The sequence below is a fragment of the Nymphalis io genome, chromosome 21, assembly GCF_905147045.1.
Source record: "Nymphalis io chromosome 21, ilAglIoxx1.1, whole genome shotgun sequence".
Classification (NCBI taxonomy): Eukaryota; Metazoa; Arthropoda; class Insecta; order Lepidoptera; family Nymphalidae; genus Nymphalis; species Nymphalis io.
In genome coordinates, this window is record NC_065908.1 from 332,713 (window position 1) to 359,593 (window position 26,881).

The 26,881-nt window shown below is 37.2% G+C and overlaps 3 protein-coding genes across 3 annotated transcripts in view; all 3 read left to right on the forward strand.

The window, feature by feature from the left end:
• Window positions 1-26,881, forward strand: part of LOC126776693 (prolyl 3-hydroxylase sudestada1) — a 382,982-nt gene that overhangs the window by 188,709 nt on the left and 167,392 nt on the right. The window lies entirely within an intron of this gene.
• The window catches only part of LOC126776707 (neuropeptides capa receptor-like), a gene marked incomplete at its 5' end in the record, with an annotated part of 85,208 nt that overhangs the window by 10,113 nt on the left and 48,214 nt on the right, over window positions 1-26,881 (forward strand). Inside the window, one exon of the mRNA XM_050499340.1 lies at window positions 18,470-18,560. Within this exon, the coding sequence (XP_050355297.1) occupies window positions 18,470-18,560 (91 nt within the window). The remainder of the gene's footprint in view (window positions 1-18,469; window positions 18,561-26,881) is intronic.
• The window catches only part of LOC126776699 (uncharacterized), a 150,287-nt gene continuing 129,093 nt past the window's right edge, over window positions 5,688-26,881 (forward strand). Inside the window, exon 1 of the mRNA XM_050499326.1 lies at window positions 5,688-7,960. Within this exon, the coding sequence (XP_050355283.1) occupies window positions 6,381-7,562 (1,182 nt within the window). The 5' untranslated portion in view covers window positions 5,688-6,380 and the 3' untranslated portion in view covers window positions 7,563-7,960. The remainder of the gene's footprint in view (window positions 7,961-26,881) is intronic.

Genomic DNA, 26,881 nt, shown 5'->3' on the forward strand with positions numbered 1-26,881 from the left:
TCTACAGCAAATCACACAGTTCACTCTGTTAATCAGAGACGTGCCAGTGATTCGTATCGAATTATTGTCGTATCAGTCGTTGTCATGGCAATCATGCACTCCAAGGTGACAATGCCCTGGATGCACAACGAGGAGGATCGACCTGCACCACTATAAATTAGCCGTTAGGTTCAAGAGATGTTATATGATATGATAAGCTTAGTCTTATATCTTTCAGAGCGTCTAGTATAATATATTTATGTTTGTATTATGTTGTCGTTTTGCGTCTGTCGATCATAATTTTATTTATTTATTGAAAAAGTACATAAATATACGTATTAAAAGTTGTGTTCCGGTTTAAATGACCCTTTTTTAACGCTGGAAAAACGCGTTACGCGTTTCCACCACGGTGGGGAGGTTTGTGGGGCTGACCAGTGTCCAAGTCACCGAGTGTGCCCCGAACATCGGAATACCCACTAAAAAACCAGCGGTAACATTTCCGTCTTAACGTGGAGCGCCACGGGATCGCTTTCGCATGCTGACGTGACGCGGTTTGAATGAGCCAGTGTAACTACAGGTACAACATTTTAGTTCCCAAGTTTAGTGGCGCTCAGCGATGTAATGGTTTGGTTAATATTGCTTACAGCGCCAATATCTATTGGCAGTGATGACCACTTACCACCAGGTAGCCTACTTGCCAGCCTGACTACCTAATACAATAAAACAAAAATAGTAATATCTCGTTACGTGTGTAAATGTCGTAAAACTGTATAATGAGGCCCTGACAAACAAATGGAGTAATTCAAGCGGAATCTCTTCATTCATTCATGAATAATATTATGAAAACAAGAAAAATCTTGAGTAAATAATGGTTGTGCAGTGTTCCGTTAATTAAGCATAAATAAATTTAATTTTTCCGTGTTAACATAATTGTATGTAAAGAAAATTATTTTATTAACTATTTATATGGAATATATTTGTTACTGAATTCATCAACGCTCTTTATATGAGACAGAGTCCTGTGGTTAGAGCGTGTAAATCTTATCTAAAGATATTGGGTTTAAACACGGTCGAGCAATTCTGGTTGTTTGGTTGGTATATACAATTAGTTACTTTTTTACTCTATTGATGCGATAAAGCTGCCTCATTTAAATGTGGTCACGGCAAGCGAACAACAGTGTCGCAGTAAGTTCTAATCAGCTACCTGCTAGTGTGCATATATATCTACTAAACTCATAAAATTCAAACGTTCTTCATTCAATTCTTAAAAGCAAATTTAAATTAATGTAGTAGTTACATAAAATAGGACAAATATAATTGAAATAAAACAGTTAATTTATAACAAAAAAATAAATAAAGTTAAATATATTAATAGGCACACTTAAGCTTAATGCGAAACTATATTAAATCAAATACTGTACTCAAGGAGGCTCTTATAAGCACATTTGTATATGACTATCATATTACAAGAATAAATTAAATGTAAAGCTACCACCGGCTCGGAATGTAGATTCTACCGAGAAGAACCGACAAGAAACTTATGAGCAGTTACTTTTTTTCAACAATCAAGTTAATACTATGGAATTATTATTTATCCATCGAAATCAACGAATACTAACTTCTCTCATTTTGTTATCATTTATATAATACTTTTTGAGTTATTCGCATTATCAATTAAAGTTTTATTCACGTTTCACTGGTGGTAGGGCTTTAAGCAAGCTCGTCCGGGTAGGTATCATCCACTTATCAGATATTCTACCGCAAAATAGCAGTCCTTGGGATTGTTGTGTTCCGGTTTGAAGGGTGAGTTAGCCAGTGTAATTACAGGCAACAAGGGACATAAGATCTTAGTTCCCAAAGTTGGTGGTGCATTGGCTATGTAAGTTAACATATCTTACGACGCTAATGTCTATGGGCGTTGTTGACCACTTACCATCAGGTGGCCAACATGCTCGTCCTACCTATTTTATAAAAATAAAAAAAATAAGATTTAAATTAATAAATAGTGAAGCTAATCGTATTTGAGAATATAATTTAATTTCTAATATAAAAGCGAACACCTTGCCCATTATATAATGATACTATTCGTCATAAAGGTTTAATGTAATTGAACTATATAATATGTCATTAGTTATCACCCACGTAACTTATTCTTTCCTGGTTATTGAGCTAAAGCAATATAAGCCAAAAGGAAAATGGGATTCTATACAACGAATAATGTACAGTTACAGCGCTGAGGTAACTACTTCATCGTGTATTCTGTTTCAGCTTTCAGCTTTGAATAAAAAGGAATGTCGAATGCTAGTAAGTGGTCAACATACATTTTCTTTTCACCCTGAGTTTCTTAGACAAAATACACGCATTAGTGTCTTTATCGCGGACCCGAGGATTACTGAGTCGACAGTACAGGCGATTAAGAGGCAAAATCAAAATGAAGTACATTTAAGTAGGTTTTTTACAAGCAAATTGAAAATTCTGTCGTGCCGTTTGAATAGTTTCACTTGTGTGATGTCGTTATGACGTTACAACATTTAATTATTTGTGTAATTAAGACTATACATATGATATTCTCGAATACATGTATGATTTTGAAAGGTTTTTTTGTTAAGAATAATAATACAATAAAGAAAATTATTAATATTAATCTTACATATTAAGTATAAAGCCTTTGCCATTTTTAGATGAAATGTATGTACTTAATCCTATGAAATGTATGTATTTAATCCTAGAAGGCTTTTTATTATGAGACGAAATGGCCCGTGGACATAGTTATTCGTGATTCATTAGCGATGATTTGTTTAATCCGAAGGTATTCGTAGTATCATATTTTTGAATAATTTAATTGTTAAAAATGTTTTTTGTTTATAAAAGGTGAGTGTTGAGGTTTTGAAAGGCGTCCATAAAATATAAAGTTCTGCACGCGTGCTGAGCGGCGCATTCGCCATATCTGGACGCACCATTATATTTTTCTTACCATATTCTGATCTAGGTTAATGTAATTGTTATTTTTTTTCTATTTTATTAGCACAGGCACAGGGGACATACAATCTTAGTTTTCACGGTTATTGGCGCATTGGCGATGTAAGCGATGGTAAACATTTATGTCTACGGGTGGTCGTGACCATTTACCCTCAGGTGGCCCACTTGCTCGTCCGCCTACCTATTGGGAAAAAATATGTTTGTGACTTTACGTAGTTAATATAATTTTAGGTAAAGTAATATTTAAGTATATTGAATGTTTGGGATGAAACGCGCATTGGATCAGCGTGGTATCAGCCAACTTGGCCCGCTAAGCCTGGTGAAGATGGGGAAGTTTTTTTGTCCAATTGTTAGACATTCACGCATTGTTACGTTTGAAATAAAATATATTTATTTATTAGCTGTCAAAAATATAACCTCAGTTCTATTAATAATAATAATAAGCGTTTATTTTGACCAACACAGATAATACTTTACAAATATATTACAATATATAACATAGAATTCCAATGAAATTAAGTAATAATAATCATACTACATGTCACAATTAATAATTGAATGAATGTTATGGATATTGGATGGAGTTGAGTTCATTTAATAAATTTTAAATAGTTCCTTTGCAACTATACTGGTGGTAGGGCTTTTTTTAACGATTCTATTTTTAAGTCTCTATTTATTTTAATGTATGTCACAATATGTTCGATGGCGCTAATTAATCAAATCATATTTCTTAATCATCGATAATGCTTCGGTCTTAAACTTTTTTTTCTATTCATGATTATTTTACGGCGCTTATATATATAGACAGAGGGACATATCCATGGCCTTACTCATTTACGAATCTACTGAAAAGAGCTTTGTAGTTTGCTGCAGCTTAATCCTGAATCTGAGAATATTATATCCTGAAAAATCTAAGTACTAGTAAGTACTTTAATTGCTTTGTTAAGTAGTTTTTAAGAGATGGCATAGTTCAGTGGTCAAGAGAGAAGAGTAATGTTAAGATTCAAGTAGAGTACTTGAATCTTAACATTACTTGAAACCTTTACTCTGGGTTTCAGGTATTTCTAAGCATAATATATACGGAGTAAGCAAATTTGCAAAGTTTGATGTTTTCAACATCATGTCTGTCATGATGTTCATTGTCAACACAAACAGTGGATGGGACGTGTCCTTGTGTGGGATGCAACTTGCGTAGTCACGCTGACAGTATCACATAATCAGGGCACGTCCCGACCTATAAAGCCGGCGCAGCCGTTGTTGCTTTTTAATTACTAAAGCTTTCTAAATATTCTGTAATTTTATATATGTACATAAGACAATATTTTGGATGTCATGTGTTTTTTTTTCTATTATTTGAATATTATACTTGCTATGTTTTGTTTTATCTTTTTTTATTGCATAGTTAAATTATGATTGTATATTTCATGATTATATCATAAAATTTAAATAAAAAAGTGCTTCAATTATTATAATGTCATTTTAATTTCCAATTATTATCTAAGTGGGCATAAAGCAATTGTACTTACTATGAATATACTTAATACATTTGAAAACAATAGTAATGATGTGTCTGAATTATTCATATAAATACTTCGAAGATGGCTGGCTTTAAAGCGATTTAGCAATTAGGCAGTTAGACGACTTCAAATGGGGTCATTATTTATTACAACTGGTAACACTAGACCACCCCTAGAAATAAGAAAATATGTTATCATTTCATTAATGTAGTTATTCTGTATACAAAGCATTAGGGTGGGGAATGCATGCATGCATTTACTGGTTATTTCAACGACTCGGATATTTTTAGCGAATCGTCAATGACTTTCAAGATAACTAAAGCCAAATATAGAAATCAAATAATATCAAAAGCGTGATATGAACTTACGACCCACTATCTAATTAAAACACGATGTTATGTAGTTTATAAAATAAATGTCAGAGGTACGACGCACTCATTTGATATTTTACCGCAAAACAGTAGTACTTGGTATTGCTGTTTTGCTTATAAAGGGTGAGTGAGCCAGCGTAACTATAGGCACGAAGGAGATAATATTTTGGTTCTATGTCTATGGTAACTTACCATCAGGTCGCCCATTTTTCCATCCGCCTACCTATTTTATAGAAAAAATGAATTTAAATATCGGTTTTAGATTGTGATGATATTATTCTTCTCAATTATGAAATCAACTTTTGAAATAAAAATAACTATCACATTTTTTTTTCTATGTAATGGCAGTACCATTACACACACTACAGTACAGTTATATAATGTTTCCAACGCTTACGCATGTTATGGAAAAAAAAATTAATATTCTACAGGCTCACCCTGAATAAAAATGTAAATAAATGACATGTTTATGTAGCTGCAAATTACGGCTTTATATATTAAATATTCTATATATAAATGAAAATGAAAAAAAAGCCGAAGATGGCCTAGTGGTAAGAACGCGTGAATCTTAACCGATGATCGTGGGTTCAAACCCTGGCAAGCACAAAAAATCAGTTCATGTGCTTAATTTGTGATTATAATTCATCTCGTGTTTGACGGTGAAGGAAAACATCGTGAGGAAACCTGCATGTGTCTAATTTCGCTGAAATTCTGCCACATGTGTATTCTACCGGCCCGCATTGGAGCAGCGTGGTGGAATAAGCTCCAAACCTTCTCCTCAAAAAGAGGAGAGGAGGCCTTTGGCCTAGCATTGGGACATTCACACGCTGTTACGTGTAGTGTAGTATATAAGCAGCTGACACATGGTATTGAGAGCAGTAATAAATTTATCTTCAAACCTTAAACATCTACTTTATTTACCTAGTCCCGTCCTTACATGGCGACCCTGCCATTTAAGGTTCGGTTTCGGGTTCTAACGAAGTGCAGTATAACAATATAATGTCGCTCTGTGTAATATTGGACATTCGTGTATTTAATTGTTCGAACGTTAGTAGCGTCATAATACAAAATGGGCAAAGAACAAAGTAAAGAACAAATTGTGGTTGCACAAAATGCCGCAGGAGGCGTGAATTCGGCCGACGTGGAACTAATACACCAAAATCAGAAAGTGACAAATATAATTTTGGGTATTTTTCTTTTACTTTTAATTTTGGGGGCAAAGTTTGCCATATATAAATTATATAAACGCTGCCACATAAACTGGATGCGTCAGGAGATGGCCAGGAGCGCTTTCAGACGTTCGAGGCGGGGACCAGAGACTGGAGAAATAAATCAGGAACGTGTTGTTTAGCCTGGAGACGCATCAATGGATGCTTATAAAAAAAAATAGGAGTGTAAAAGTGTGAAAAATATATAAAAGGAGAAGTGAAATAGTGTCATCAGCAAAGGTGTTATGGTATTATAGACAATAGATATATTCATATTTTATCATTATTTTTAAGTGTATATTTTTAAGCCGTTTCTTAAGATTTAAATGGATCATATATTAGATATAAAACATCAAATTGAAAATATAAAAATAAATTTAATTAAACTAAGTAAAGGGAAAAGAACTAAAAAGTTGTTAGAACAGAAATATTTAGAGGCAAAAAGTTTATATGACGAATATATAAAATATCGTGACGAGTTAAACTTTAATGCATCTAAAGGGTATATAAAAAAGGAAGAGATAAATTACTTATTAGTTGCTTGCGAAGAAATTGAATCGCTTTATCAAAAAATTCAAACAACTTGTTTAGTTAGTGACCAAGATTTTAGCACCATGACTGACTTTGACATGAAAACTGCTACTTCTCTTCTACCTATTATGACAGGAGATGAAGAAGTTACTAAAAAATTAATAGATTGTATCGAATTCTATAGCCAAACCATTAGGAAAGAACATGAACAGTTACTTATTTCTTTTGTCCTTAAAACTCGTTTAACTAAAAATGCCAAATTACGTTTGTTATCTAACTATGAATCTTCCACAGAACTTATTGCCGACATGAAAAATAATCTGTTGACTAAGCAGTCAGCCACGGCACTACAAATAGAAATGTTAAAATCTAGACAAGGTTCGCAGAGTATTGAGGAATTTGGTAAGAAACTTGAGGATTTATTTGTTGAATTGACTATTTCCCAAGCTAACGGTGACGATAACGCGTTTAAAATATTGAGACCCGTAAACGAAAAATTAGCAATACAGCGATTCACCGAAGGTTTGAGGAACAGTCGATTAAGCACTATTTTAGCGGCCCGCAACTACTCAGAGCTGAAAGATGTTATAAGAGCAGCCAAAGACGAGGAACTGTCGCGTCAAGGCTCTTTTACATCAGCTGAAACGATTTTCACGACTCAACATCGAGGTAAGTACCAACCATCTTATAGGGGGCATAGTAGAGGTCGAGTATTAAACAACGCACGCCAACATTACACGCCAAATAGTTCATTTAGGCCGATGCCGAATCAAACATCTAGTTTATACCACCGAGGAAACAATAGAGGATCCACAAGTAATTCTCGAGGACGCGGACATAATTTTGAACGTGCAGTATCGCGAGGTAGAAATAATAACGGAAGAAAACAGCATGGGTATCTTATGAATCAATCCCAAAACGATATACAGGTTACTACTTCGGAAAATAACCAAAACTTAGAGTTTTTTCGATCCTAACTTTATTCTAGCATGCAATACATATAATAATTTCGTAGAGTTTACAATATTAGGTACCAAATATAGAATGCTAATTGACACGGGCGCCTCGATGTCAGTGATTAAATACGATGTAATAAGAGATAGGAATATTCCAATACATCCAAAACGCGTAGCCGTAAATGGTATTGGTGGCACCTCGTACACCGAGGGCTATGTTTACATACCGTTTACCTTATGTGGAATAGAATTCAAACATAAGTTTTATGTCTTAAAGAATTTGCCTTGTATTCAAGATGGTTTAATCGGACAAGAATTTTTAACTAATTATAATTGTGTATTAAATTACGAAAATAATACATTTACTTTAAATAGCTTCGACAAACCAATTACGCTCTCCTTAGGTTTAGGAAAATTAGGTAAAAATACATTTATAAAGGTACCTCCGAGGTGTGAAAAGTTTTTTCAAGTTGATTCTTATTTGAATGAATCGTGTGTTATATTTCCCAGAGAATTGTGTGAAGGTGTATTTATCGCTGGAAGTATCTGTCAACCGAAAGAGGGAAAAATATTTATTCAAATTTTAAATACTCGCGAAACAGAAATTAATCTTAGTTATTTTAGGCCTGAAATTGATTTATTATCGAATTATAATATTTGTTCGTTTAACAAAGAAAATTTGGACGGAAAAAGAGTTCGGAAATTATTATCATTAATTAAATTGAATCATTTGAACAAAGAAGAAAGCATTAGTATACAAAGTATTTGTGCGAAATATGCTGACGTATTTTTCTTGCCAGGAGACAAGTTAGGTACGTGTAATCTTTACGAACAAAATATACAACTAAAAGCTAATACGAATCCGGTCTATACTAAACAATATAGGTTACCGTTTTCTCAACGTGATGAAATAGAAAAACAAGTTCAAAAAATGTTGGCCAATGATATTATCGAACCCGCTAACAGCGAATGGTCTAGCCCAGTACTATTAGTACCTAAAAAATCAGAAGATAATAATAAAAGCTGGCGTTTAGTGATAGATTTTCGGAAATTAAATGATTGTATAATGCATGACAAATTTCCCCTTCCGAATATAAGTGATATATTAGACTCACTTTCAGGAGCTATTTATTTTTCTCAATTAGATTTAACACAAGCTTATTATCAAACGAAGCTAAATGCTGACAGTAGGAAATATACCGCATTCACAACACCGTCTGGCCAGTATCAAATGACCCGTATGCCTATGGGTTTGAAAACCAGTCCTGGTTCATTTTCACGCTTAATGACAGTAGCAATGTCGGGACTTAATTACGATAAATGTTTTGTATATTTGGATAATTTAATTTGTTTCGGAAGAAATTTAGATAGTCATAATAAAAATTTGTTAGATATTTTAACAAGGCTTAGAAAAGTTAATTTAAAATTAAATCCTGATAAGTGCGATTTTCTTCGAAAAGAAATTTTATACCTCGGACACGTGGTATCAGCGGACGGCATTAAACCAGATCCAGAAAAAATTAAGGCGTTAATTAATTATCCGGTTCCTAAAAACGTAGACGAGCTCAAACGATTTGTAGCCTTTGCGAACTATTATCGAAAGTTTATTCCGAATTTCGCCCAAATCTGTATTCCATTAAATGATTTATGTCGTAAAAATGTAATATTTAATTGGGATAAAAACTGTCAAAAATCATTTAGTACTTTAAAAGAAATGTTAATGAGCCCTCCAATATTACAATATCCTATTTTCGATTATAATAACACATTTATACTACAGACAGACGCCTCAGGGTATGCAATAGGTTCGATTTTATGTAATGCTGATCGTAGACCAATAGCTTACGCCAGTCGTAGTTTAAATAAAGCTGAACGTAGGTATCCAACGATTGAGAAAGAGCTTTTAGCGATTGTTTGGTCTGTTAAATATTTTAGACCGTATCTCTATGGACGAAAGTTCATTATAGAAACGGATCATAGACCCTTAATATTTTTATACAATATGACAGATCCTTCCAGTAGATTGTTAAAATTTCGGCTAATACTTGAAGAGTATGATTTTAAGGTTACTTATGTGAAAGGGTGTGATAATGTAGCTGCAGATGCATTGTCACGCATAGAAATTAGTAGTGAAGAATTAAAGGCGATGAATGATCATATTTTATCAGTACTTACAAGGGCACAAAAGAAGAAGCTTGATGAAAAACCTTGTAATTCTACTTCGGTTTCTAATATTTCTACTGACGATTGGACTGATCACCCAAGAGTTGTAGAGATGTTAAAACTACCGAAGTATTACACGGAGTTGATATTTGTGAATGAAGAAGAATGGAGAAAGTTTAAAAAATGCGTATCATTAGAGCGTGGTGATTATGCATACTCGTCGTCAAATCGTACAATTTTTGTGAAACTGTTTACCCAATCCCAGTGTACACGAGCTGTCTCTGTGAGGGAAATGGAATCATTTTGTATCGATTTAAAAATAAATACGTTATATGTAATAAAAGATGAGAATAATTTTCAAATAATTAAAGAGCTAGCTCAGGTTATTAATAAAATGCGTAAGTGGTCCGGACCCCGTTTATGCGTAATTAAAGGAGTTACAAAAATTATAGACGACGATACGAAAAGAGTTATATTAAACGATTATCATATCCTGCCCACTAGCGGACACGCAGGAATAAGACGTATGTTAAATAACATTCGTAAAAAATATTTTTGGCCAGGATTAGAGCATGATGTTAAGCTTTTTGTAAAAAAATGTAGTAAATGTCAACGTTATAAATATTTAAATACCATAAAAGAACCTATGACCATAACGGACTGTGGAAATTCAGCTTTTGATAAGATTTATTTAGATTTGGTAGGTCCATTGACAAGAGATAATAATTATAATTACATTTTAACGCTCCAATGCGACCTCACCAAATATGTCGAGGCATATCCGATAGCAGGTAAGGATGCGCGCACAGTAGCTACAACTCTAGTAAATAATTTTATACTTAGATATGGCATCCCTCGGCAGATCGTGACCGATAGAGGAACTGAATTTATAAATTCTACAATGGAAGAGGTTTGTAAAATTTTAAATATAAGTCAATTACAGTCTACAGCCTTCCACCATCAGACCTTAGGATCACTTGAAAATAGTCATAAACATTTAACATTTTATTTAAGAATGCAAGTTAACAGTCATAGTCAGGAATGGAGTTCATGGATTCCTTACTGGTGTTTTTCGTATAACACTTCTGTACACTCGAGTACAAAATTTACTCCATACGAATTAGTGTTTGGCAAACAATGTAACTTACCAAGTAATCTTAGGTCGACAATAGATCCAATTTACAATTTTGATGATTATGCAATAGAACTAAAATACCGGTTACAAAAGTCACAAAATGATGCTAAAACAAACCTCATAAATTGTAAAACTTTAAGAAAAATAAAATATGATAGAAGTATAAACCCAGTGGAGTATAAACAAGGAGACTTAGTATTGATTAAAAATGAAAATATTAGCAAACTTGATCCATTATATTTAGGTCCATATACAGTTGTTAAAGATTTATCACCGAATGTTGTAATTTTAGTCAATGGTAAAGAAAAAACTGTTCATAAAAATAGGACAAGACTTTATGTTGAATGATCATTAAACATATTGTTTATTAAGACTTGTGATTATGACTGTACCTATTATGATATTTGATATTAAATTTCAGCACTGCATTATTATACCTTTGTTTACATATTTGTTTTATTTTGTTTAATTATTATTATATTCAATTTTATTTTACTTTTTCATATTGTATTTTGATAAAAAAAATGTTAATGTATCCAACATTTTTTTTTTGTTTGGTAGGGCATGTAGTGTAGTATATAAGCAGCTGACACATGGTATTGAGAGCAGTAATAAATTTATCTTCAAACCTTAAACATCTACTTTATTTACCTAGTCCCGTCCTTACATACGGTATATAAATAAAGTCCGTCTCCCACGTCTATCTGTCTGTCTTTCTGAATACGTAATCCTGAAAAAACTACTGAATGCGTTTTTACACAATTTTCACTAATAGACGATGTGATTAAGGAGTAAAGTATTTAGGTTAAATTAGCTGAAAAGTCACGGCGATTGTTGAAAATATCGGCAAAAATTAACATAATAAAAGCTTTAGTGATATGCGCTAACCAATAGCTATTTATAAAGGTATAAAGATTTTATGTAGTAGACGTGAAATTAGTTTTAAAACAGTTGCTTTGAGCATGAAATAAGTGTTCCCAAAGTCGCAAGATTTTACTTTCAAAATGACTTTATTTTGTATTCATTAAAACATTGAATCCTTTCAAATGATTTGTCGTCTCCCAACAGTTTGTTTCAAATATTTTGCAAAAGACTGAGTAATGCGATAAGTCAAATTGTAAAATGAATTGAGTTTATTTGAAAGGAAATTCGATCTTCGCAAACGATGAATATTTTTTTCCGTATAATTGGATATTTTTATCGGAACAATACAATTTTGATTAAATTTTTTCTACGTAAATAAATATTCGTAAATTTTTTTATTCTGATAAATTTGGAAGAATTTAATAAAATAATAAAAACCAATCGGATGTATGTTTGCTATAATATTTGTAATTAATGTTTAACGTCTCTTCTAATATTAATTCGGATGAATTCATCGTACTTCTATTTTTACAAAATTTTTGTTATTAAAATTCTTATTTTTATGTACTTTACTTTAATATACAATTGTTTCTTAGCAACGAGATGGCTTAGTTATTTTCATGTGCTTAATTAGCGTAACGTAAACCTGCACGTGTCGTCTAAAAATTTGCCACATGTATTTCTAGCACCACGCATTCAATCAGCGTGGTGGGATAACCTCGAAGCTATATGATAAATAATAGAAATAAGCGAAAGCGACGCTGCAATTCAGGTGCAGGTTTAATTATATCTCTTACATTGAGCCAACATTATTTTATCATCAACAATATTCGTTTTGCGATAAGCAATTTTAGTGTACCTAACTAACATTCCACAGGGACTAGTTAGGTGTTTTAGTTTATTGATTCTCATTGGTATCTATTATATAGGTGTATCATCGAGGAGAGTCACAGTCAGAAGTCACGTAGAGTTTAATGAGCATAATACTGACGTTTTTATCCACGTACCGTAACAGCCTGTGAATATCCCACTACTGGGCTCAAGGCCTCCTGTCCCTTTTTGAGGAGAAGGTTTGGAGCTTATTCTACCACGCTGCTCCAGTGCGGGTTGGATGCACATGCAGGCTTCCTCACGATGTTTTTCTTCACCGTAAAGCACGAGATGAATTAAATAAATTTGAACCCACGATCATCGGTTAAGATTCATGCAGTCTTACTGGGCCATCTCTGTTTTTTTTTTATCCACGTAGGATATTTTAATTTTATTTTAGACAGCAGCTGTAGATGGGTTTAAAAATTGAAATTCTCTCTGTAGCTATGTGAATATTAAATGACTTGGTGGTGGGTCTTTATGTCTCATTGTCAGTGTCCTAACCACTCATACCTATATTCTACTATCAAACAGCAATACTTAGCTTTGTTCTATTCAGGTGTGTGGGTTTAAAAATTGAAATTCTGACAATGTAAAAGTTTCAATGCGTCAGTACAATTATTTAATAATCTATCGATCTATCGAAAGTTACTTGCGACCGTAACTGTAATTGATTACACACGTAACCTTTTTGCGACACCTGCTTGACGCACCTTAATGGATATTGATTTATGTTTAACTTCAATTTGAGGAATTCATTCTTATTATTTAAATATTTTGAAATAAAACAAATAGAATTCTTCGATAAACTTAAACTAAGCGACAACTTTGCTGACAATACATTGTATTTTATGTAAATATATTTATGTAAATCAATCAATCAATCAATCAATCAACAGCCAATCGTTGTCCACTGCTGAAAATAGGCCTCTCCCAAGGTGCGCCAAAGCTCCCTGTCCTCCGCCTTCCGCATCCAGTTGGTGCCCGCCACCTTCTTAAGGTCGTCGGTCCACCTGGCTGGAGGGCGCCCTACGCTGCGCTTGCCGATTCGCGGTCTCCACTCTAGGACTCGTCTGCTCCAACGGCCATCGGTCCTACGACATACGTGACCAGCCCACTGCCACTTCAGCCTGCTAATTTTGCAAGCTATGTCGGTGACTCCGGTTCTTTTCCGGATAATCTCATTTCTAATCTTATCATTCAAAGATACTCCGAGCATAGCTCGCTCCATAGCACGCTGAGCGACTTTGAATTTGTGGACTAGTCCCGCAGTTAGTGTCCACGTTTCGGCACCGTATGTCATGGCAGGTAAGACGCATTGGTTGAAGACTTTCGTCTTCAAACATTGCGGTATAGACGACTTGAGGACTTGACGAAGGTTGCCAAATGCTGCCCATCCCAAGCGAATTCTTCGATCGGCTTCCTTCTCGAAGTTGTTCCTACCGACTTGTATTATCTGTCCTAGGTAGGTATATTCACTAACAACTTCGAGAGGTTTCCCCTCGACGTATATCGGTCCCGGCACGACATGCCTATTGAACATGACCTTGGTCTTGTCCAAGTTCATACCGAGACCGACACACCGGGAAGACTCGCCTAGGCTACGCAGCATTTCGGTGAGTTGTTCCAGCGACTCTGCTATGATGACGATATCGTCGGCAAATCGAAGGTGTGAGATGTACTCGCCGTTTACATTGACTCCATACCTAGTCCAATCCAGAGTTTTGAAAACGTCTTCCAACGCGTTGGTGAACAGTTTCGGGGATATTACATCCCCCTGTCTCACCCCTCTGCGCAATTGGATCGCCTTCGTCTTACAGTCCTGGATGTGGACAGTCATTGTAGCGGCGTTGTACAGACATCTCAGTACCTCGATATATCTCCAATCGATATGACATCTCTGCAATGAGTCGAGCACTGCCCAGGTTTCGATGGAGTCGAAGGCTTTCTCGTAGTCCACAAATGCCATACACAGCGGCTGATTGTACTCTTCGGTCTTCTGCACAATCTGCCGAACAGTATGGATGTGGTCCACGGTGCTGTAGCCTGATCGAAAGCCGGCTTGCTCTGGGGGCTGGAACTCGTCAAGTCGTCTAGCGAGACGGTTCGTGACGACTCTTGAGAACAGCTTATACACGTGACTCAGGAGGGAGATTGGTCTGTAGTTTTTCAAGAGGGTTTTATCACCTTTCTTGAAAAACAGTACCACCTCACTCCCGCTCCACGTTTCCGGGGTCTTGCCATGTTGGATGACGGAATTAAAGAGGCTTGCTAGCTCTTTCAGGACCGGAGTCCCGCCTGCCTTAAGCAACTCTGTTGTGATTCCGTCATCTCCCGGAGCTTTGTTGTTTTTAAGCTGTTCTAGAGCCGCCCTAATCTCTCCTTGGTCAACGACCGGGAGCTCCTCGGAGTAATGGCGCATAAGAGGGGCGCGCTGGTCATCAATACTGATTCCCATGGGTTTATCCGATCTTGAAGAGAACAACTGCCCATAAAACCTCTCTACTTCTCCGATAATCTCAGGCCTAGAGGTAACGACCCCACCATTTTCAGTTTTAAGTTTTGTCAGACGCGGCCTCCCAAACTTGCGAGCGAACACTTTCGATCCCCGATTTTGCTCAATCGCAGCCTTGATGGCACGGGTATTGGAGCGTCGGAGATCGCGTCGCGTCAGCGTTTTTATTGTTCGGTTTAAGGCCTTATCTGACAAAAACCATGGTAGTTCTCGTCGTTTTCTCATGAGCTCGAGTGTCTCAGCAGAGAGTTTTGGTGCGTTGTCTCTTCTCTGTGGCGGAAAACACTTGCGGGATGTGTTTTGCAGTATTTTGACCAGCGTGTCGGTTCTCTCATCAATGCTGCTTATGGTTTCCAACGCGGTGAATTGATTTTGAAGTTCCATTTGGAACTTTTCGGAGCCTTGAGCAGCTTGGAGCATGGTAGGTCGGAGAGTAGACCTCATCATTCTCGATCTTTCGGCTTTTAAGTTGATATTTAGAGTGCCTCGAACCAAGCGGTGATCACTTCCGGTATTAAACCTGTTGATCACTGAAACATCTCTAAATATGTGCCTTTTATTCGAAATGATAAAGTCTATCTCGTTCCTTGTCACGTTATCGGGGCTTCGCCAGGTCCACCTCCTCTGAGGCTTCTTTTGAAAGAAAGAATTCATCAAAAAAAGCCCCTGCGCTTCGAGAAAGTTTACCAGCATTTGCCCCCTGTGATTTCTGCAGCCCAAGCCGTAAGGTCCGACTTTCGATTCACCGCATCTTGTACTCCCACTTTAGCATTAAAGTCTCCCATAACAACATTGTAGTGGGCCCTCGAGGTGTCGTTGAGGGCCTTTGCGATGTCCTCGTACATCGCTTCGACCACATCATCAGAGTATGTCGAAGTTGGCGCATATACCTGTACAACCTTCAGGGAGTACCTGTCGGAAAGTTTTAGGACAAGGTACGCTACCCGGTTCGACACACTACTGATTTCCACAATGCTGCTAATGAGATCCTTTTTGACTAGAAAACCGACACCACCCTGGGAGAGGTTATCACCTTCGCGGAAGTAGAGTAAGTTACCGGACTCTAGAGTTATCGTGTCCTCCCCCTGTCTTCGGACTTCAGATAACCCCAGTATATGCCAGTTTATATGACTTAACTCTACTTCTAATTCGGCGAGGTGATGGTCCAGCCTCATCGAGCGTCCATTATACGTTGCCATTTTCAGTCGTTTTATACGGTAGCCTGCCGTGAACCGGTGATTCTTAGCACCCCCTGCCCTGCCGATACCGCGACCGCTACCTTGGTCGGGCCTAGCGGGCTTGCCGGTAACTGGGGGCCTTTTTTTGGACGCATCTGCCATTAAGGGAGGGGTTTGCCCATACTCGCCGCGCTGGGCAGGCGTGTTGGCGAGCGCAGTAGGGGGTAAGATGTTTATGGGAGGGGGGACGCTGCTGCCCATCCCCCCTTTTCCCCGTCCCTCAGTCGCCTCTTACGACACCCACGGGATGAGATTGGGGGAGTACTATTCTAAGCCGGTACTTTTTATGTAAATAGCATGTTTCTATTCTTCAAATTGTGACTTGTCGATTTCTGTATTCTAAAATATTTTGTTTCTATAATTGTAAATCCAAGAGTAATTGTGAGCCGAGATGGCCCAGTGGTAAGAACGCGTGAATCTTAACCGATGATCATGGGTTCAAACCTGGGCAAGCACTACTGAATTTTCATTTTAGAGGCCTTTAGCCCAGCAGTGGGACATTCACAGGCTGTTACGGTTAATTGTAAATCTTTAGTTTGCTTATTTGCTTTTACATTTCAAATTTAAAAATGAATGTTAGCTCCAAGCTTTCCTAAATTATAAATAAATTAAATAACGAGTAGCAAGTTGTTTTTTCTTGGTTTCTGTGGCGATGGCTAAATCCGTATTAATATTATAAATGTGAAAGTATTTTTGTTTGTTGGTCGTTGATTTTTGTGGTTTGACATGTAATAATCTTATAAATATACAAGAAATATTGTTCCAATTAAAAACTGTTTTATATATATAAAAAAGTTAAAATAGTTTTAATTGAACATATTAGTTTCGACGTAAACCCTCAAGTTTACTTTGTTTTAAATTTTATTTAAATAAATCCCGCCTCTTAATATACATTTTATAGAATTTAAACTTTGAGAGGAAGTTCCTTACACTTTGAAGACAATAAGGTAAAATTGGATTTCTGAAAATCTTAACACCCAGGACATAAAGGGCGAAGGTCGCGTAGAGGTTAATGAACAGATACTTACGTTATTATCTACGTAATATATTTATTTTATTTTATACAGCCAATGTACATGAGTTTTCAAATTTTTAATTCTGATAATGCAAACGCGAACGCTTTGAAAATAAACAAACAAGATCTTAGGAATTATGGCAAAAGAGTGTTTTTATCTTTAAACTTAAGGATTAATTTGTATAAAATGTACTCAAAAGTCATTAAGTTTTAGGGCCCAGCAATTAGCTAAATAATATGCCTATATATAACCAACTCCGGAGCTAACTCTCTGTCCTCTTATGACGAAGGTTTGGACCTTATTTCACCATACAGCACCAATGCGGGTGGATCAAAGCAAATCAAATTACTTTATTTAACATAGCAGCATTACACTTAGCTATTGATAGGTAAATTGGAAACGACGACCGATTCGAAAAAGTAATATCCTGACCTGACAAGAACCGGCAAAAGAAACTCAGCTCAGGATATTTACTTTTATTAATATATCAATTTACATTTTTTTAATATAATTGTATATTTGTATAATATAATTACATTTTTTTTCAGATATAATTATATAAATGTGAAAAAAATGGTGTTTGAATATTTTGCTACTAATCCAAATTTCATAATATATTGTTTTCTCTAAAGCAAAATGGACGGGTGATAGATTTATATGTAGTTATTTATATATATCAATAACTATCACCCGTAATATAGTATTTTTATATATTAGGTACATTGTACACGTACACATATAACAGTCAACGTTAATCGTTAGTATATAGTATATGATCAAGAATATAGGATTAATATATAATATGAATATAGGAAATACAAAATAAATATATGGTTGTCGTTACTTTTTTGTATTTTCTTTCTGATTTCATTTCAAATTTATCAATAAATTATGTATTTCTAAATATAAATCATGAAGATTATTATTATCACAGTTTATTTCTTAAATTAATACGAACTAAAAATCGAAGTCTCGAGTATTGTTTTCAGGGTCTGATGTAAACACAGAACGATTCAATTGATAATTATGAGGTTTTGAATGATTTTGTAACATGCTCTCTTTGACACTCGCTAGAAGACCAACGAATCCTTAGTAGCCATAGCTGATAATTATATTTTTAATTCCAGGTCTTCCGAACGATCTGTCGGTATACTGGCACCAGTATCCCTACAGCCTCGGGGTGGTGTTTTGTAAGCTACGAGCGCTCATATCAGAAGCGTAAGTATTCTTGAATTTAAATAATGAAAACCCATTTATTGCGACTTCGTAGATACTGTGGTATATTTATAAGTAACTTGGTGGTAGGGCTTATTGCCCGTCTGGGTAGGTACCACCCACTCATCACGTCATATTTTACAGCCAAGAAGCAATACGTAGTATTGCTGTGTAGTAGTTCGAAGAGTGAGTGAGCCAGAGTTTCCACTGAGGCACAAGGGACATCATATTTTAGTTCTGAAAGTTGGTGGCGGATGGTGATGTAAGGAATGGTTAATTTTTCTTACGGTGCCATTGCCTATGGGCGGTGGTAATGACTTAGCACCAGGTGGCTCATCTGCCTACCTAAGTATATTATAAAAGAAAAACATAAATGTAATAATAATAATGTCCCCCAGACCGATTTCGGTCACGGCGGCCAATCTTGAGAGAGATTAGCCAACTGCGCAGGACATATTATAGTGCACAAATTTGTGCGCCGACACGGGTGGGCTCTGTACACACTTCCAAATTTTTTTTTTTTTTATATGTCCGGGATGGCAAATGACTACTCCACCTGATGGTAAGTGGTAGTAGAGTCCAAACGCGACGACGGCCAGTACAGTCGGGAAGAATGTTCTGTACTAGCCGTCACCGCCTTGCCGGCCCGCAAGATGCCTCTTCACGCCTCGTTTGAAGGAACCCGGCTTGTAAGAGGAGGGGAACACGTGAGCTGGTAAGGAATTCCATTTTTGGTAGTGCGACAAAGAAAAGAGTTGCCAAATTTCTTTGTGCGCGATGGAATTGATGTCACAGTTAGGCAGTGACATCGAGAACCAGCTCGCGTGGACTTAAGAAGGAAGGGGGAAGCAGGAATTGGAGAGAATAATTCCTCAGAGCACTCGCCGTGATACAGTCGATAGAAAGCGTTCAGTGCTGCTATCTCGCGACGCAATTGTAAAGGTTCAAGGGTGTTTGTGACCTTTACGTCGCCAATAATGCGTACTGCACGTCGCTGCAACCGGTCCAAGGCCTCCAATAGGTACTTAGCGGAGCCATCCCAAAGGTGCGAGCAATATTCAACGCAAGACCGTACCTGTGTTTTGTATAACAGGCACAGTTGTTGTGGCGTGAAAAAACGCCGCACCTTGTTCAGAACTCCGAGTTTCCGTGAAGCTGTTTTTATAATAGCCTCGATGTAATCCCTAACCCTACTAAGGTCGCAGCGAACGTCCATCCCCAGCATGGCGATTTTGCTTTGTATCATCAGCGGTGTGCCACAGAGGGAGGGATGAGGGTAAAATGGTGACTTTTTCGCTGTGAGAGCGCATACCTGTGTTTTCTTGGCATTAAACTCAACAAGATTATCAGAACCCCATTTGGCTATGAGCTCTAACGTCCTATCGAGTTTAATGAAAAGATTCTCCCGCCTCTCCTCAGTTTCCGCCCGCCCAGCCACTGCACGTCTGTGGTATCCACCATGCACTGTACTATCATCTACATAGCAATGTATGTTCCCAAGGGAGAGCATATCATTGATATGCAAAAGAAAGAGTGTGGGAGATAGCACAGATCCCTGGGGGACCCCAGCATTCACTACAAAGAATTGTGAAGCGCAACCATCTACTAAAACACGAAGGCTACGCTTGTGTAGGAAGCTGGCAATCCAGGTGCATAGCTGAGCAGGCAGACCATATGCCGGTAGCTTGGAGAGAAGACTTCTGTGCCAGACCCTGTCGAAACCCTTGGAGATATCGAGGCTGACAGCCAACGATTCTAAATGCTTGTCGATAGCTTCACCCCAGAGGTGCGTTACGTACGCTAGAAAATCACCTGTGGACCGTTTTGGTCGAAACCCGTACTGACGATCATTAATTAGACAGTGATCTTCTAGATAATGGATCAGTTGGCTGTTTAGAATCCGTTCCATCACCTTACAAAGTACTGAGGTGATAGCTATTGGTCGATAATTTGCCGGGTCAGACCGATCCCCTTTTTTGGGAACCGCTTGCACATTAGCTCTTCTCCAAGCCTCCGGCACACATCCCGAAGAGAGAGAAAGTTGGAACAGGCGCGTTAACACAGGAGACAGCTCCGCCGCGCACTTCTTCAGCACAATGGCTGGTATTCCATCGGGACCGCTAGCTTTCCGTATATCAAGTGATTGCAGCTCCGCACGCACATCACGTTGCCTGATTTTGATGTCAGGCATCGTGTGGCCACATGAAGGTATTGTTGGTGGCTGCGCACTACAATCATCGATCACACAGTTGTCGGCAAAGAGTTTAGCCAGGAGGTCGGCTTTCTTCTGCGGACTATGAGCTAGCAATCCGTCCGGATTTCTGAGCGGTGGCAGCGAAGGTTGGCAGAAATTGTTTTGCACAGACTTGGTTCTGACCAAGAAGGCCAGAAGCTACGGGAGCCCCTAGGATGCGAAACAAGGTCATGATCAATCTGTACAATGCGCTGTGCATCCGCTCTCGTGTATGCCTTTCTACAGGACTTGGAATTTTTATTATAGTTTGCTTTCAGTGAGTCAATGTTAGATGCCCCGCTAATGCAGCCGTTGATCCACTTGCGATATGCCGCCTGCTTAGATGATACAGCATCGGCACATTCACGAGTGAACCAACGGTTACGCGTACTCCTACTGACGAGATCTGAGCTAGGAATGTAGTATTCCCAGCATGATCTCGCCAGCAACAGCAGCGGCACTAGCTGTCGGGTCATTCCCACTGAAGCAACGTTCCTTCCAAGGGACCGACGCATAGTAATGGCGCATACCGTCCCAATCCGCCGACTTATAGTGCCAAACGCGACGTTTGCATACCGCTGAAGGCGGCAGCTTGGCCTGTGGCACTTTGGTGGATATAAGGCCGTGATCCGAAGAACCAAGTGGAGCTTGAACCACGACCTGATATTCCACCGGGTGAGAAGTCAGCAGAAGATCCAGTAGAGAAGGCGCTTGCCCATCAATGTCTGGGATCCTGGTGGGCTGATCAACCAGTTGGGTCAAGTCGTGTGTGAGAGCAAATGCATGAGCAGTTCTTCCAGCATGGTCAGTTTTAAGGGATTTTCAAATTCCAGACTCCGGGCTGCTTTTAAGAATTTTCTACAAAAAAACCAATAAATTTTTATTGGCCCGGCCTGGGAATGGAACCCAGTACTGGGTATCCGGGTCTGCAGCCCATGTCTAGCCACTAAACCAACGAGACAGTCAACGTAACGTAAATGTGTCGTCAATTGAACAAAACAGTTGTCCCAATAAAAATTGTTTACGACTAAAATTTACATTGACACTTGATCACGTTGTCATATGTCACACATCAGTCATACAATTTTCCTTAAAGGTTTTTCCCTCTATTCGTTCGTCGCAAACAGAATAAATATCATTTGCACAACGATTTTTATCAATACACGAACAAAATTATTTTCATACAAAAAACGAAATGTTATAACGAAAGCTATGATTTATTTATTAACTTATAAAGTGTATATATGATAACCCTTACCAGGGCTTTGAACCATTTGTCTTTCTTATACAAATTTGTATCAATATATATGTCCCTGCTGTGTTAGTCTACTGGACTAAGACATCCTCTCCTTTTCAAGGCGAAAGAAGCCTCCACGTTACTCAGTTCGTTGGTAAACATGTGGCAGATTTTTATACGGCACATTTCACAATGTTTCCTTCACCCGCAGAGAAATTGAAATTGAGCACATGAAAATTCAGCAGTGCGTGCCTGAATTAAATCCACAATCTTCCGTTAAGTTTCACTTGTTCGCACCATTAGGCCGTCAAGGCTCATTGGCTTAAGTATTTATAATTCTAAGTTACAAAGTTTAATTGGATTGAATTTGAACAACACAAGTTACGTCTGTTTTTTATGATTTCTTCACTAACTATTTTGACAGGTCTTTGCTTAAAGTTAGAGACAATTTAATTAGTGATTAACTTTATTAATTAACACAGTTATTTAATTATTGTGTAGTATAATAAAAGAAATAAATTATAATAAAACGATATTTTTGATATTTAGAGTAGAACAGTAAGGGGAGGAACAGTGGTTACTATAAGGAATAGACTTCCGTTGTAGGCCCTTTGATAAGCTACCACTGGCTTTAAACAACCCCTGGATACTAAGAATTAAATTCGAATTAATGCTATATTATCTCATTTGGATTTAGGACACTAGAAAAAAGTAGAACGTGATTATTGAGCGATTTTGATTGAGCAGACATGCACAAACAGAAACGCACTTTTTATCGCTTCACTCTCATGGTTTGAACCCAGGCCCTCGAATTCAGCGGCCTAATGAGCTACTAATCAGACTAACCTGGCGGTCACAACACTATAATTAAAAGCGAGCATCAACATTATTTATTTCCTTATCAACTATTATCACGTTAAATTTTTGGATTCATCGATGCGTGTCGATATTACTCCCACAGTATAGTCCGACAGACATATTTCTCATATGCGAACAAGATTTCAATTTCTTTTATATAAAATCGTAAGTCGAACAAATAGGTATACTAGGATCGCATGCATTATACGTTATCCAGCCGGTATTCGCCGAGGAATAAAGTGCATATTTCTCAATCCGAGTACAATGTGGCGTTGCGAATGAATACATCGGGATGTGATCGTAAGGAATGGAAACATACATTTTGATTTATTATTCGTACGAATCAATTTTGATTTACAGTAGCAGCCTGTTAATGTCCCACTGCTGGGCTAAGGCCTCCTCTCCATTTTGAGGAGAAGGTTTAGAGCTTGTTCCACCACGCTGCTCTAATGCGGGTTGGTAGACATGTGGCAGAATTTCAATGAAATTAGACAAATGCAGGTTTCCTCACGATGTTTTCCTTCACCGTCAAGCTCGAGATGAATTATAAACACAAATTAAGCACATGAATATTCAGTGGTGCTTACCTGGGTTTGAACCCACGATCATCTGTTAAGATTCACGCGTTCTAACCACTAGGCCATCTCGGAAATTTTGATTTAAGCTTCGATATATATCACCTTATATATAAGGTTTAAAAGTATTTTATATCTACTGCTTTATTATAGTAGCAGTAGAAAACTTATTTTGTATATTGAATACTAAAAAAACGGTTGTGGGCGAAAAAAATACTTTATCGTTAAAAATTATCTAAATTTTTTATCTCTCTTGAATAAACTAACTATCAAATGGACGTGTGTTTCTTATTATCCACAAACATCTTAATATTGTAAAAATAACTCTCGCGCTCAAGGTCTCAAGTAAAGCCCTTAAACCAAATTTCATTTGTTATAAATGTTGTGGTATAAATAAAAACAGATATAGAAATGCATATGTTATGTTAACTTGTTTTAATTATAATGCTCGCCAACTTCAAGTTCTCGACAACGATTTAAGCGTATTGCTTCCGAGAAAATATGTAAACGGTTATGAGAACATCTGTACAACTATAAGTATTTTATAGTGGCAAGTGATGCGTGGACGTTGACAGATTCTTCCTCACATACCTCGCCAACAACAGTCATATGGTGTGACATTTATACTATACTAGCTCTCCCGCGCGGTTTCACCAACATTAAACTTTGCTGTATGTTCCTATGGGACTGAATTTTTTTTTTCAAAATTATACTCGAGCTTGTAGACCATGAGATAAGCGCATATAAATAGACGGTTTGTTTTACTTATGAACCGACAAAGTTCAGAAGACTCCAAACAGTTTTAAGGATGACAACAGAAAACTTTGATGTATTTGAAGCTTAAATAATATATTTTATATTTATAGTTTTAAAAATGACGCTCTTACACAAACATACTTTTATCTTCTATATAGAAGGGATCAGTTTTCCAAAACTGTTTATTTCGCTATTTTAATACAGCAGGTTCACTGGAGATAACGTTACAAAAAATAAAAGTGTATAAAAAAAAACTCGACTATTTTTTTATATGTGGCGGTTAGGGTGGCCGGGACGGACACGTGAGTGTTATCATGGGAGTCAGACATAGCGGTTCGATAGAATTGAAACGAAGTTACACATTTACAATTTAAGTTTCACAATCACAAAAATAATATTTCTATAGCAGGCTTAATAAAACAATCACAATTATTAAAAATGAATAATACGTATCACAGTGCTTAGCGTTGATGACATTATCTCTTTTCTTTCATGACTGTCTCGTTGGTCTAGACCGCAGACCCGGAGGACCTGGGTGCATATCCCAGGTCGGGCCAATTAAAAGTTATTGAGGTTTTGTGTCGAAAATTCTCAATAGCAGCCCGGAGTTTGGAAGGTTGTAGTGTATACTCCCGTGCCTTGGAACTCTTTCCGGTCGTGTCAAATCTAATTGTTAGAGCTAGGGAATAGAGTGCACCTGTGTTTGCGCACAAACTTGTGCACTGTAATATGTCTTGCGCAGTTGGATAATCTTTCTTGAGATTGGCCGTCGTGCTCGAAATCGGTCTGGAGGACCTCCTTTTCTAGGTAATTCTTCTATATATAGGTAATGGGCTAAGTGATAGTTTCCAATTATCATTAAATTTTGGTACATTACTGTTGTCTAGATAAATTTAATAGAAGCCTACATCCCCTTACTGGTTCAGTCCATTGTTTCCAGTGTAGATACAGTGCTGCTTTTAATATTACACGACCTACAACTAAGGTTGGTAGAATAAGTACAATTTAAAATGGTTTATTATCATATTACTTACTATTATAAACTTAATTGTGTGCTTTTAAAATACACTCGTCATGACGCGAGACTACTAAGTATGCTGACGTTTATGATGACAAGGAGTAAACGATTTTATTACGAAATTCTAACGAACGATGTTGTTTCGTTAAAATTTCGTAATAAAATGATTTATAACCAGTGTTAATGTTGAAATAATATAAATAGAAATGCAAGCCGCAAATGTAAATAGAAACCGCAGTTGAGTGGCTTAGTTATGTACAAAATCGGGCCGTTCGGAAAATATTTATAGATAGATCATAGATGACTCGTGCCCTCGGCATAGGAGTGACCGTGGAATTCCAAATTCTAAACGCGTAGATGAATAAGTTAATGAATATAAGGATTAGAGTGAGATTTTTATTAACTTTTAAATTCAATGTTTTGTAAATTGCATTTTTTAGTGTTTTTGTTTTTATAAATATAAATCATTCCTCATTATGATTGTCCCACAGCTGGGCTAAAGCCTTCTTTCGTTTTGGAAGAGAAGGAGAGGAGGAGAACGCTCGTAGCTCATTCCGATTCAATGTACCATTTAAAAAGCCGAGATGGCCTAGTGGTTAGAACGCGTGAATCTTAACCGTTGATCGTGGGTTCAAACCCAGGCAAGCACCACTGAATTTTCATGTGCTTAATTTGTAATTATAATTCATCTCGTGCTTGACGGTGAAGGTAAACATCAAGAGAAAACCTGCATGCGTCTAATTTCATTGAAATTATGTCACATGTGTATTCTACCAACCCGCATTGGATCAGCGTGGTGGAATAAGATCTAAACCTTCTCCTAAAAAAAGGAGAGGAGGCCTTAGCCCAGCAGTGGGACATTAACAGGCTGCTACTGTTACTGTATCATTTTGAAGAGGGTCGTAGCTTAACCACCAATTAAAAACTCCGGCAGACTTTAAGAGTTATTTATTGTGACAAGTCAACAATGTTTACATTAGAGCGTACAGTAAAAATAATTGAAATAATTAATTAAAAATAAACAACAACAACAGCGCTTATATAGGCATTCCCCTCTCACGATGACCACCACGCGTGCTTGCCACTTTTGGGACCTCCTCCTAGGCGAAAACAAAAGCGATGCATGCGGCCATCTTGCTGGGGGTGTGGTCAAGCGTGTGACGTCGCTGCGAGGACAATAGATGCGCATGCGACCATATTGCCGAAGGGGTGTATCCATACGTGTGACGACAAACATCAGGCCACTGCAACATCACCTGATCAATGACGTAGTTGATCAGGTGATGTTTGTGCTGCGTTTAGACGCATTGTGCACTCGCCACAATTTAAATCAACAACTGATAAGTCATTTGTGGCTTGGATTTGAATTCGCTATTTTCGGTCAAGATACAATGTTCACTATGCCATCTTGGCTAGTTAGAATAAATCAGAATAGGTTATTAATAATTCAATTTCATTACATCACTATTTTTCACGTAAAAGAAAAAATTGCAATTCTTGTGTTGTCAGGACGCTGTCCATAAAAGTTTTTATAATTACCTTAAGCCATTAACATAAGTTGGCGATTAACAGAAATTTTAGAAACAATATAGAAAATACCAGCTACTTTCAGGTAAACGCACCGTTAGAAAATTGCTGAAAATCATT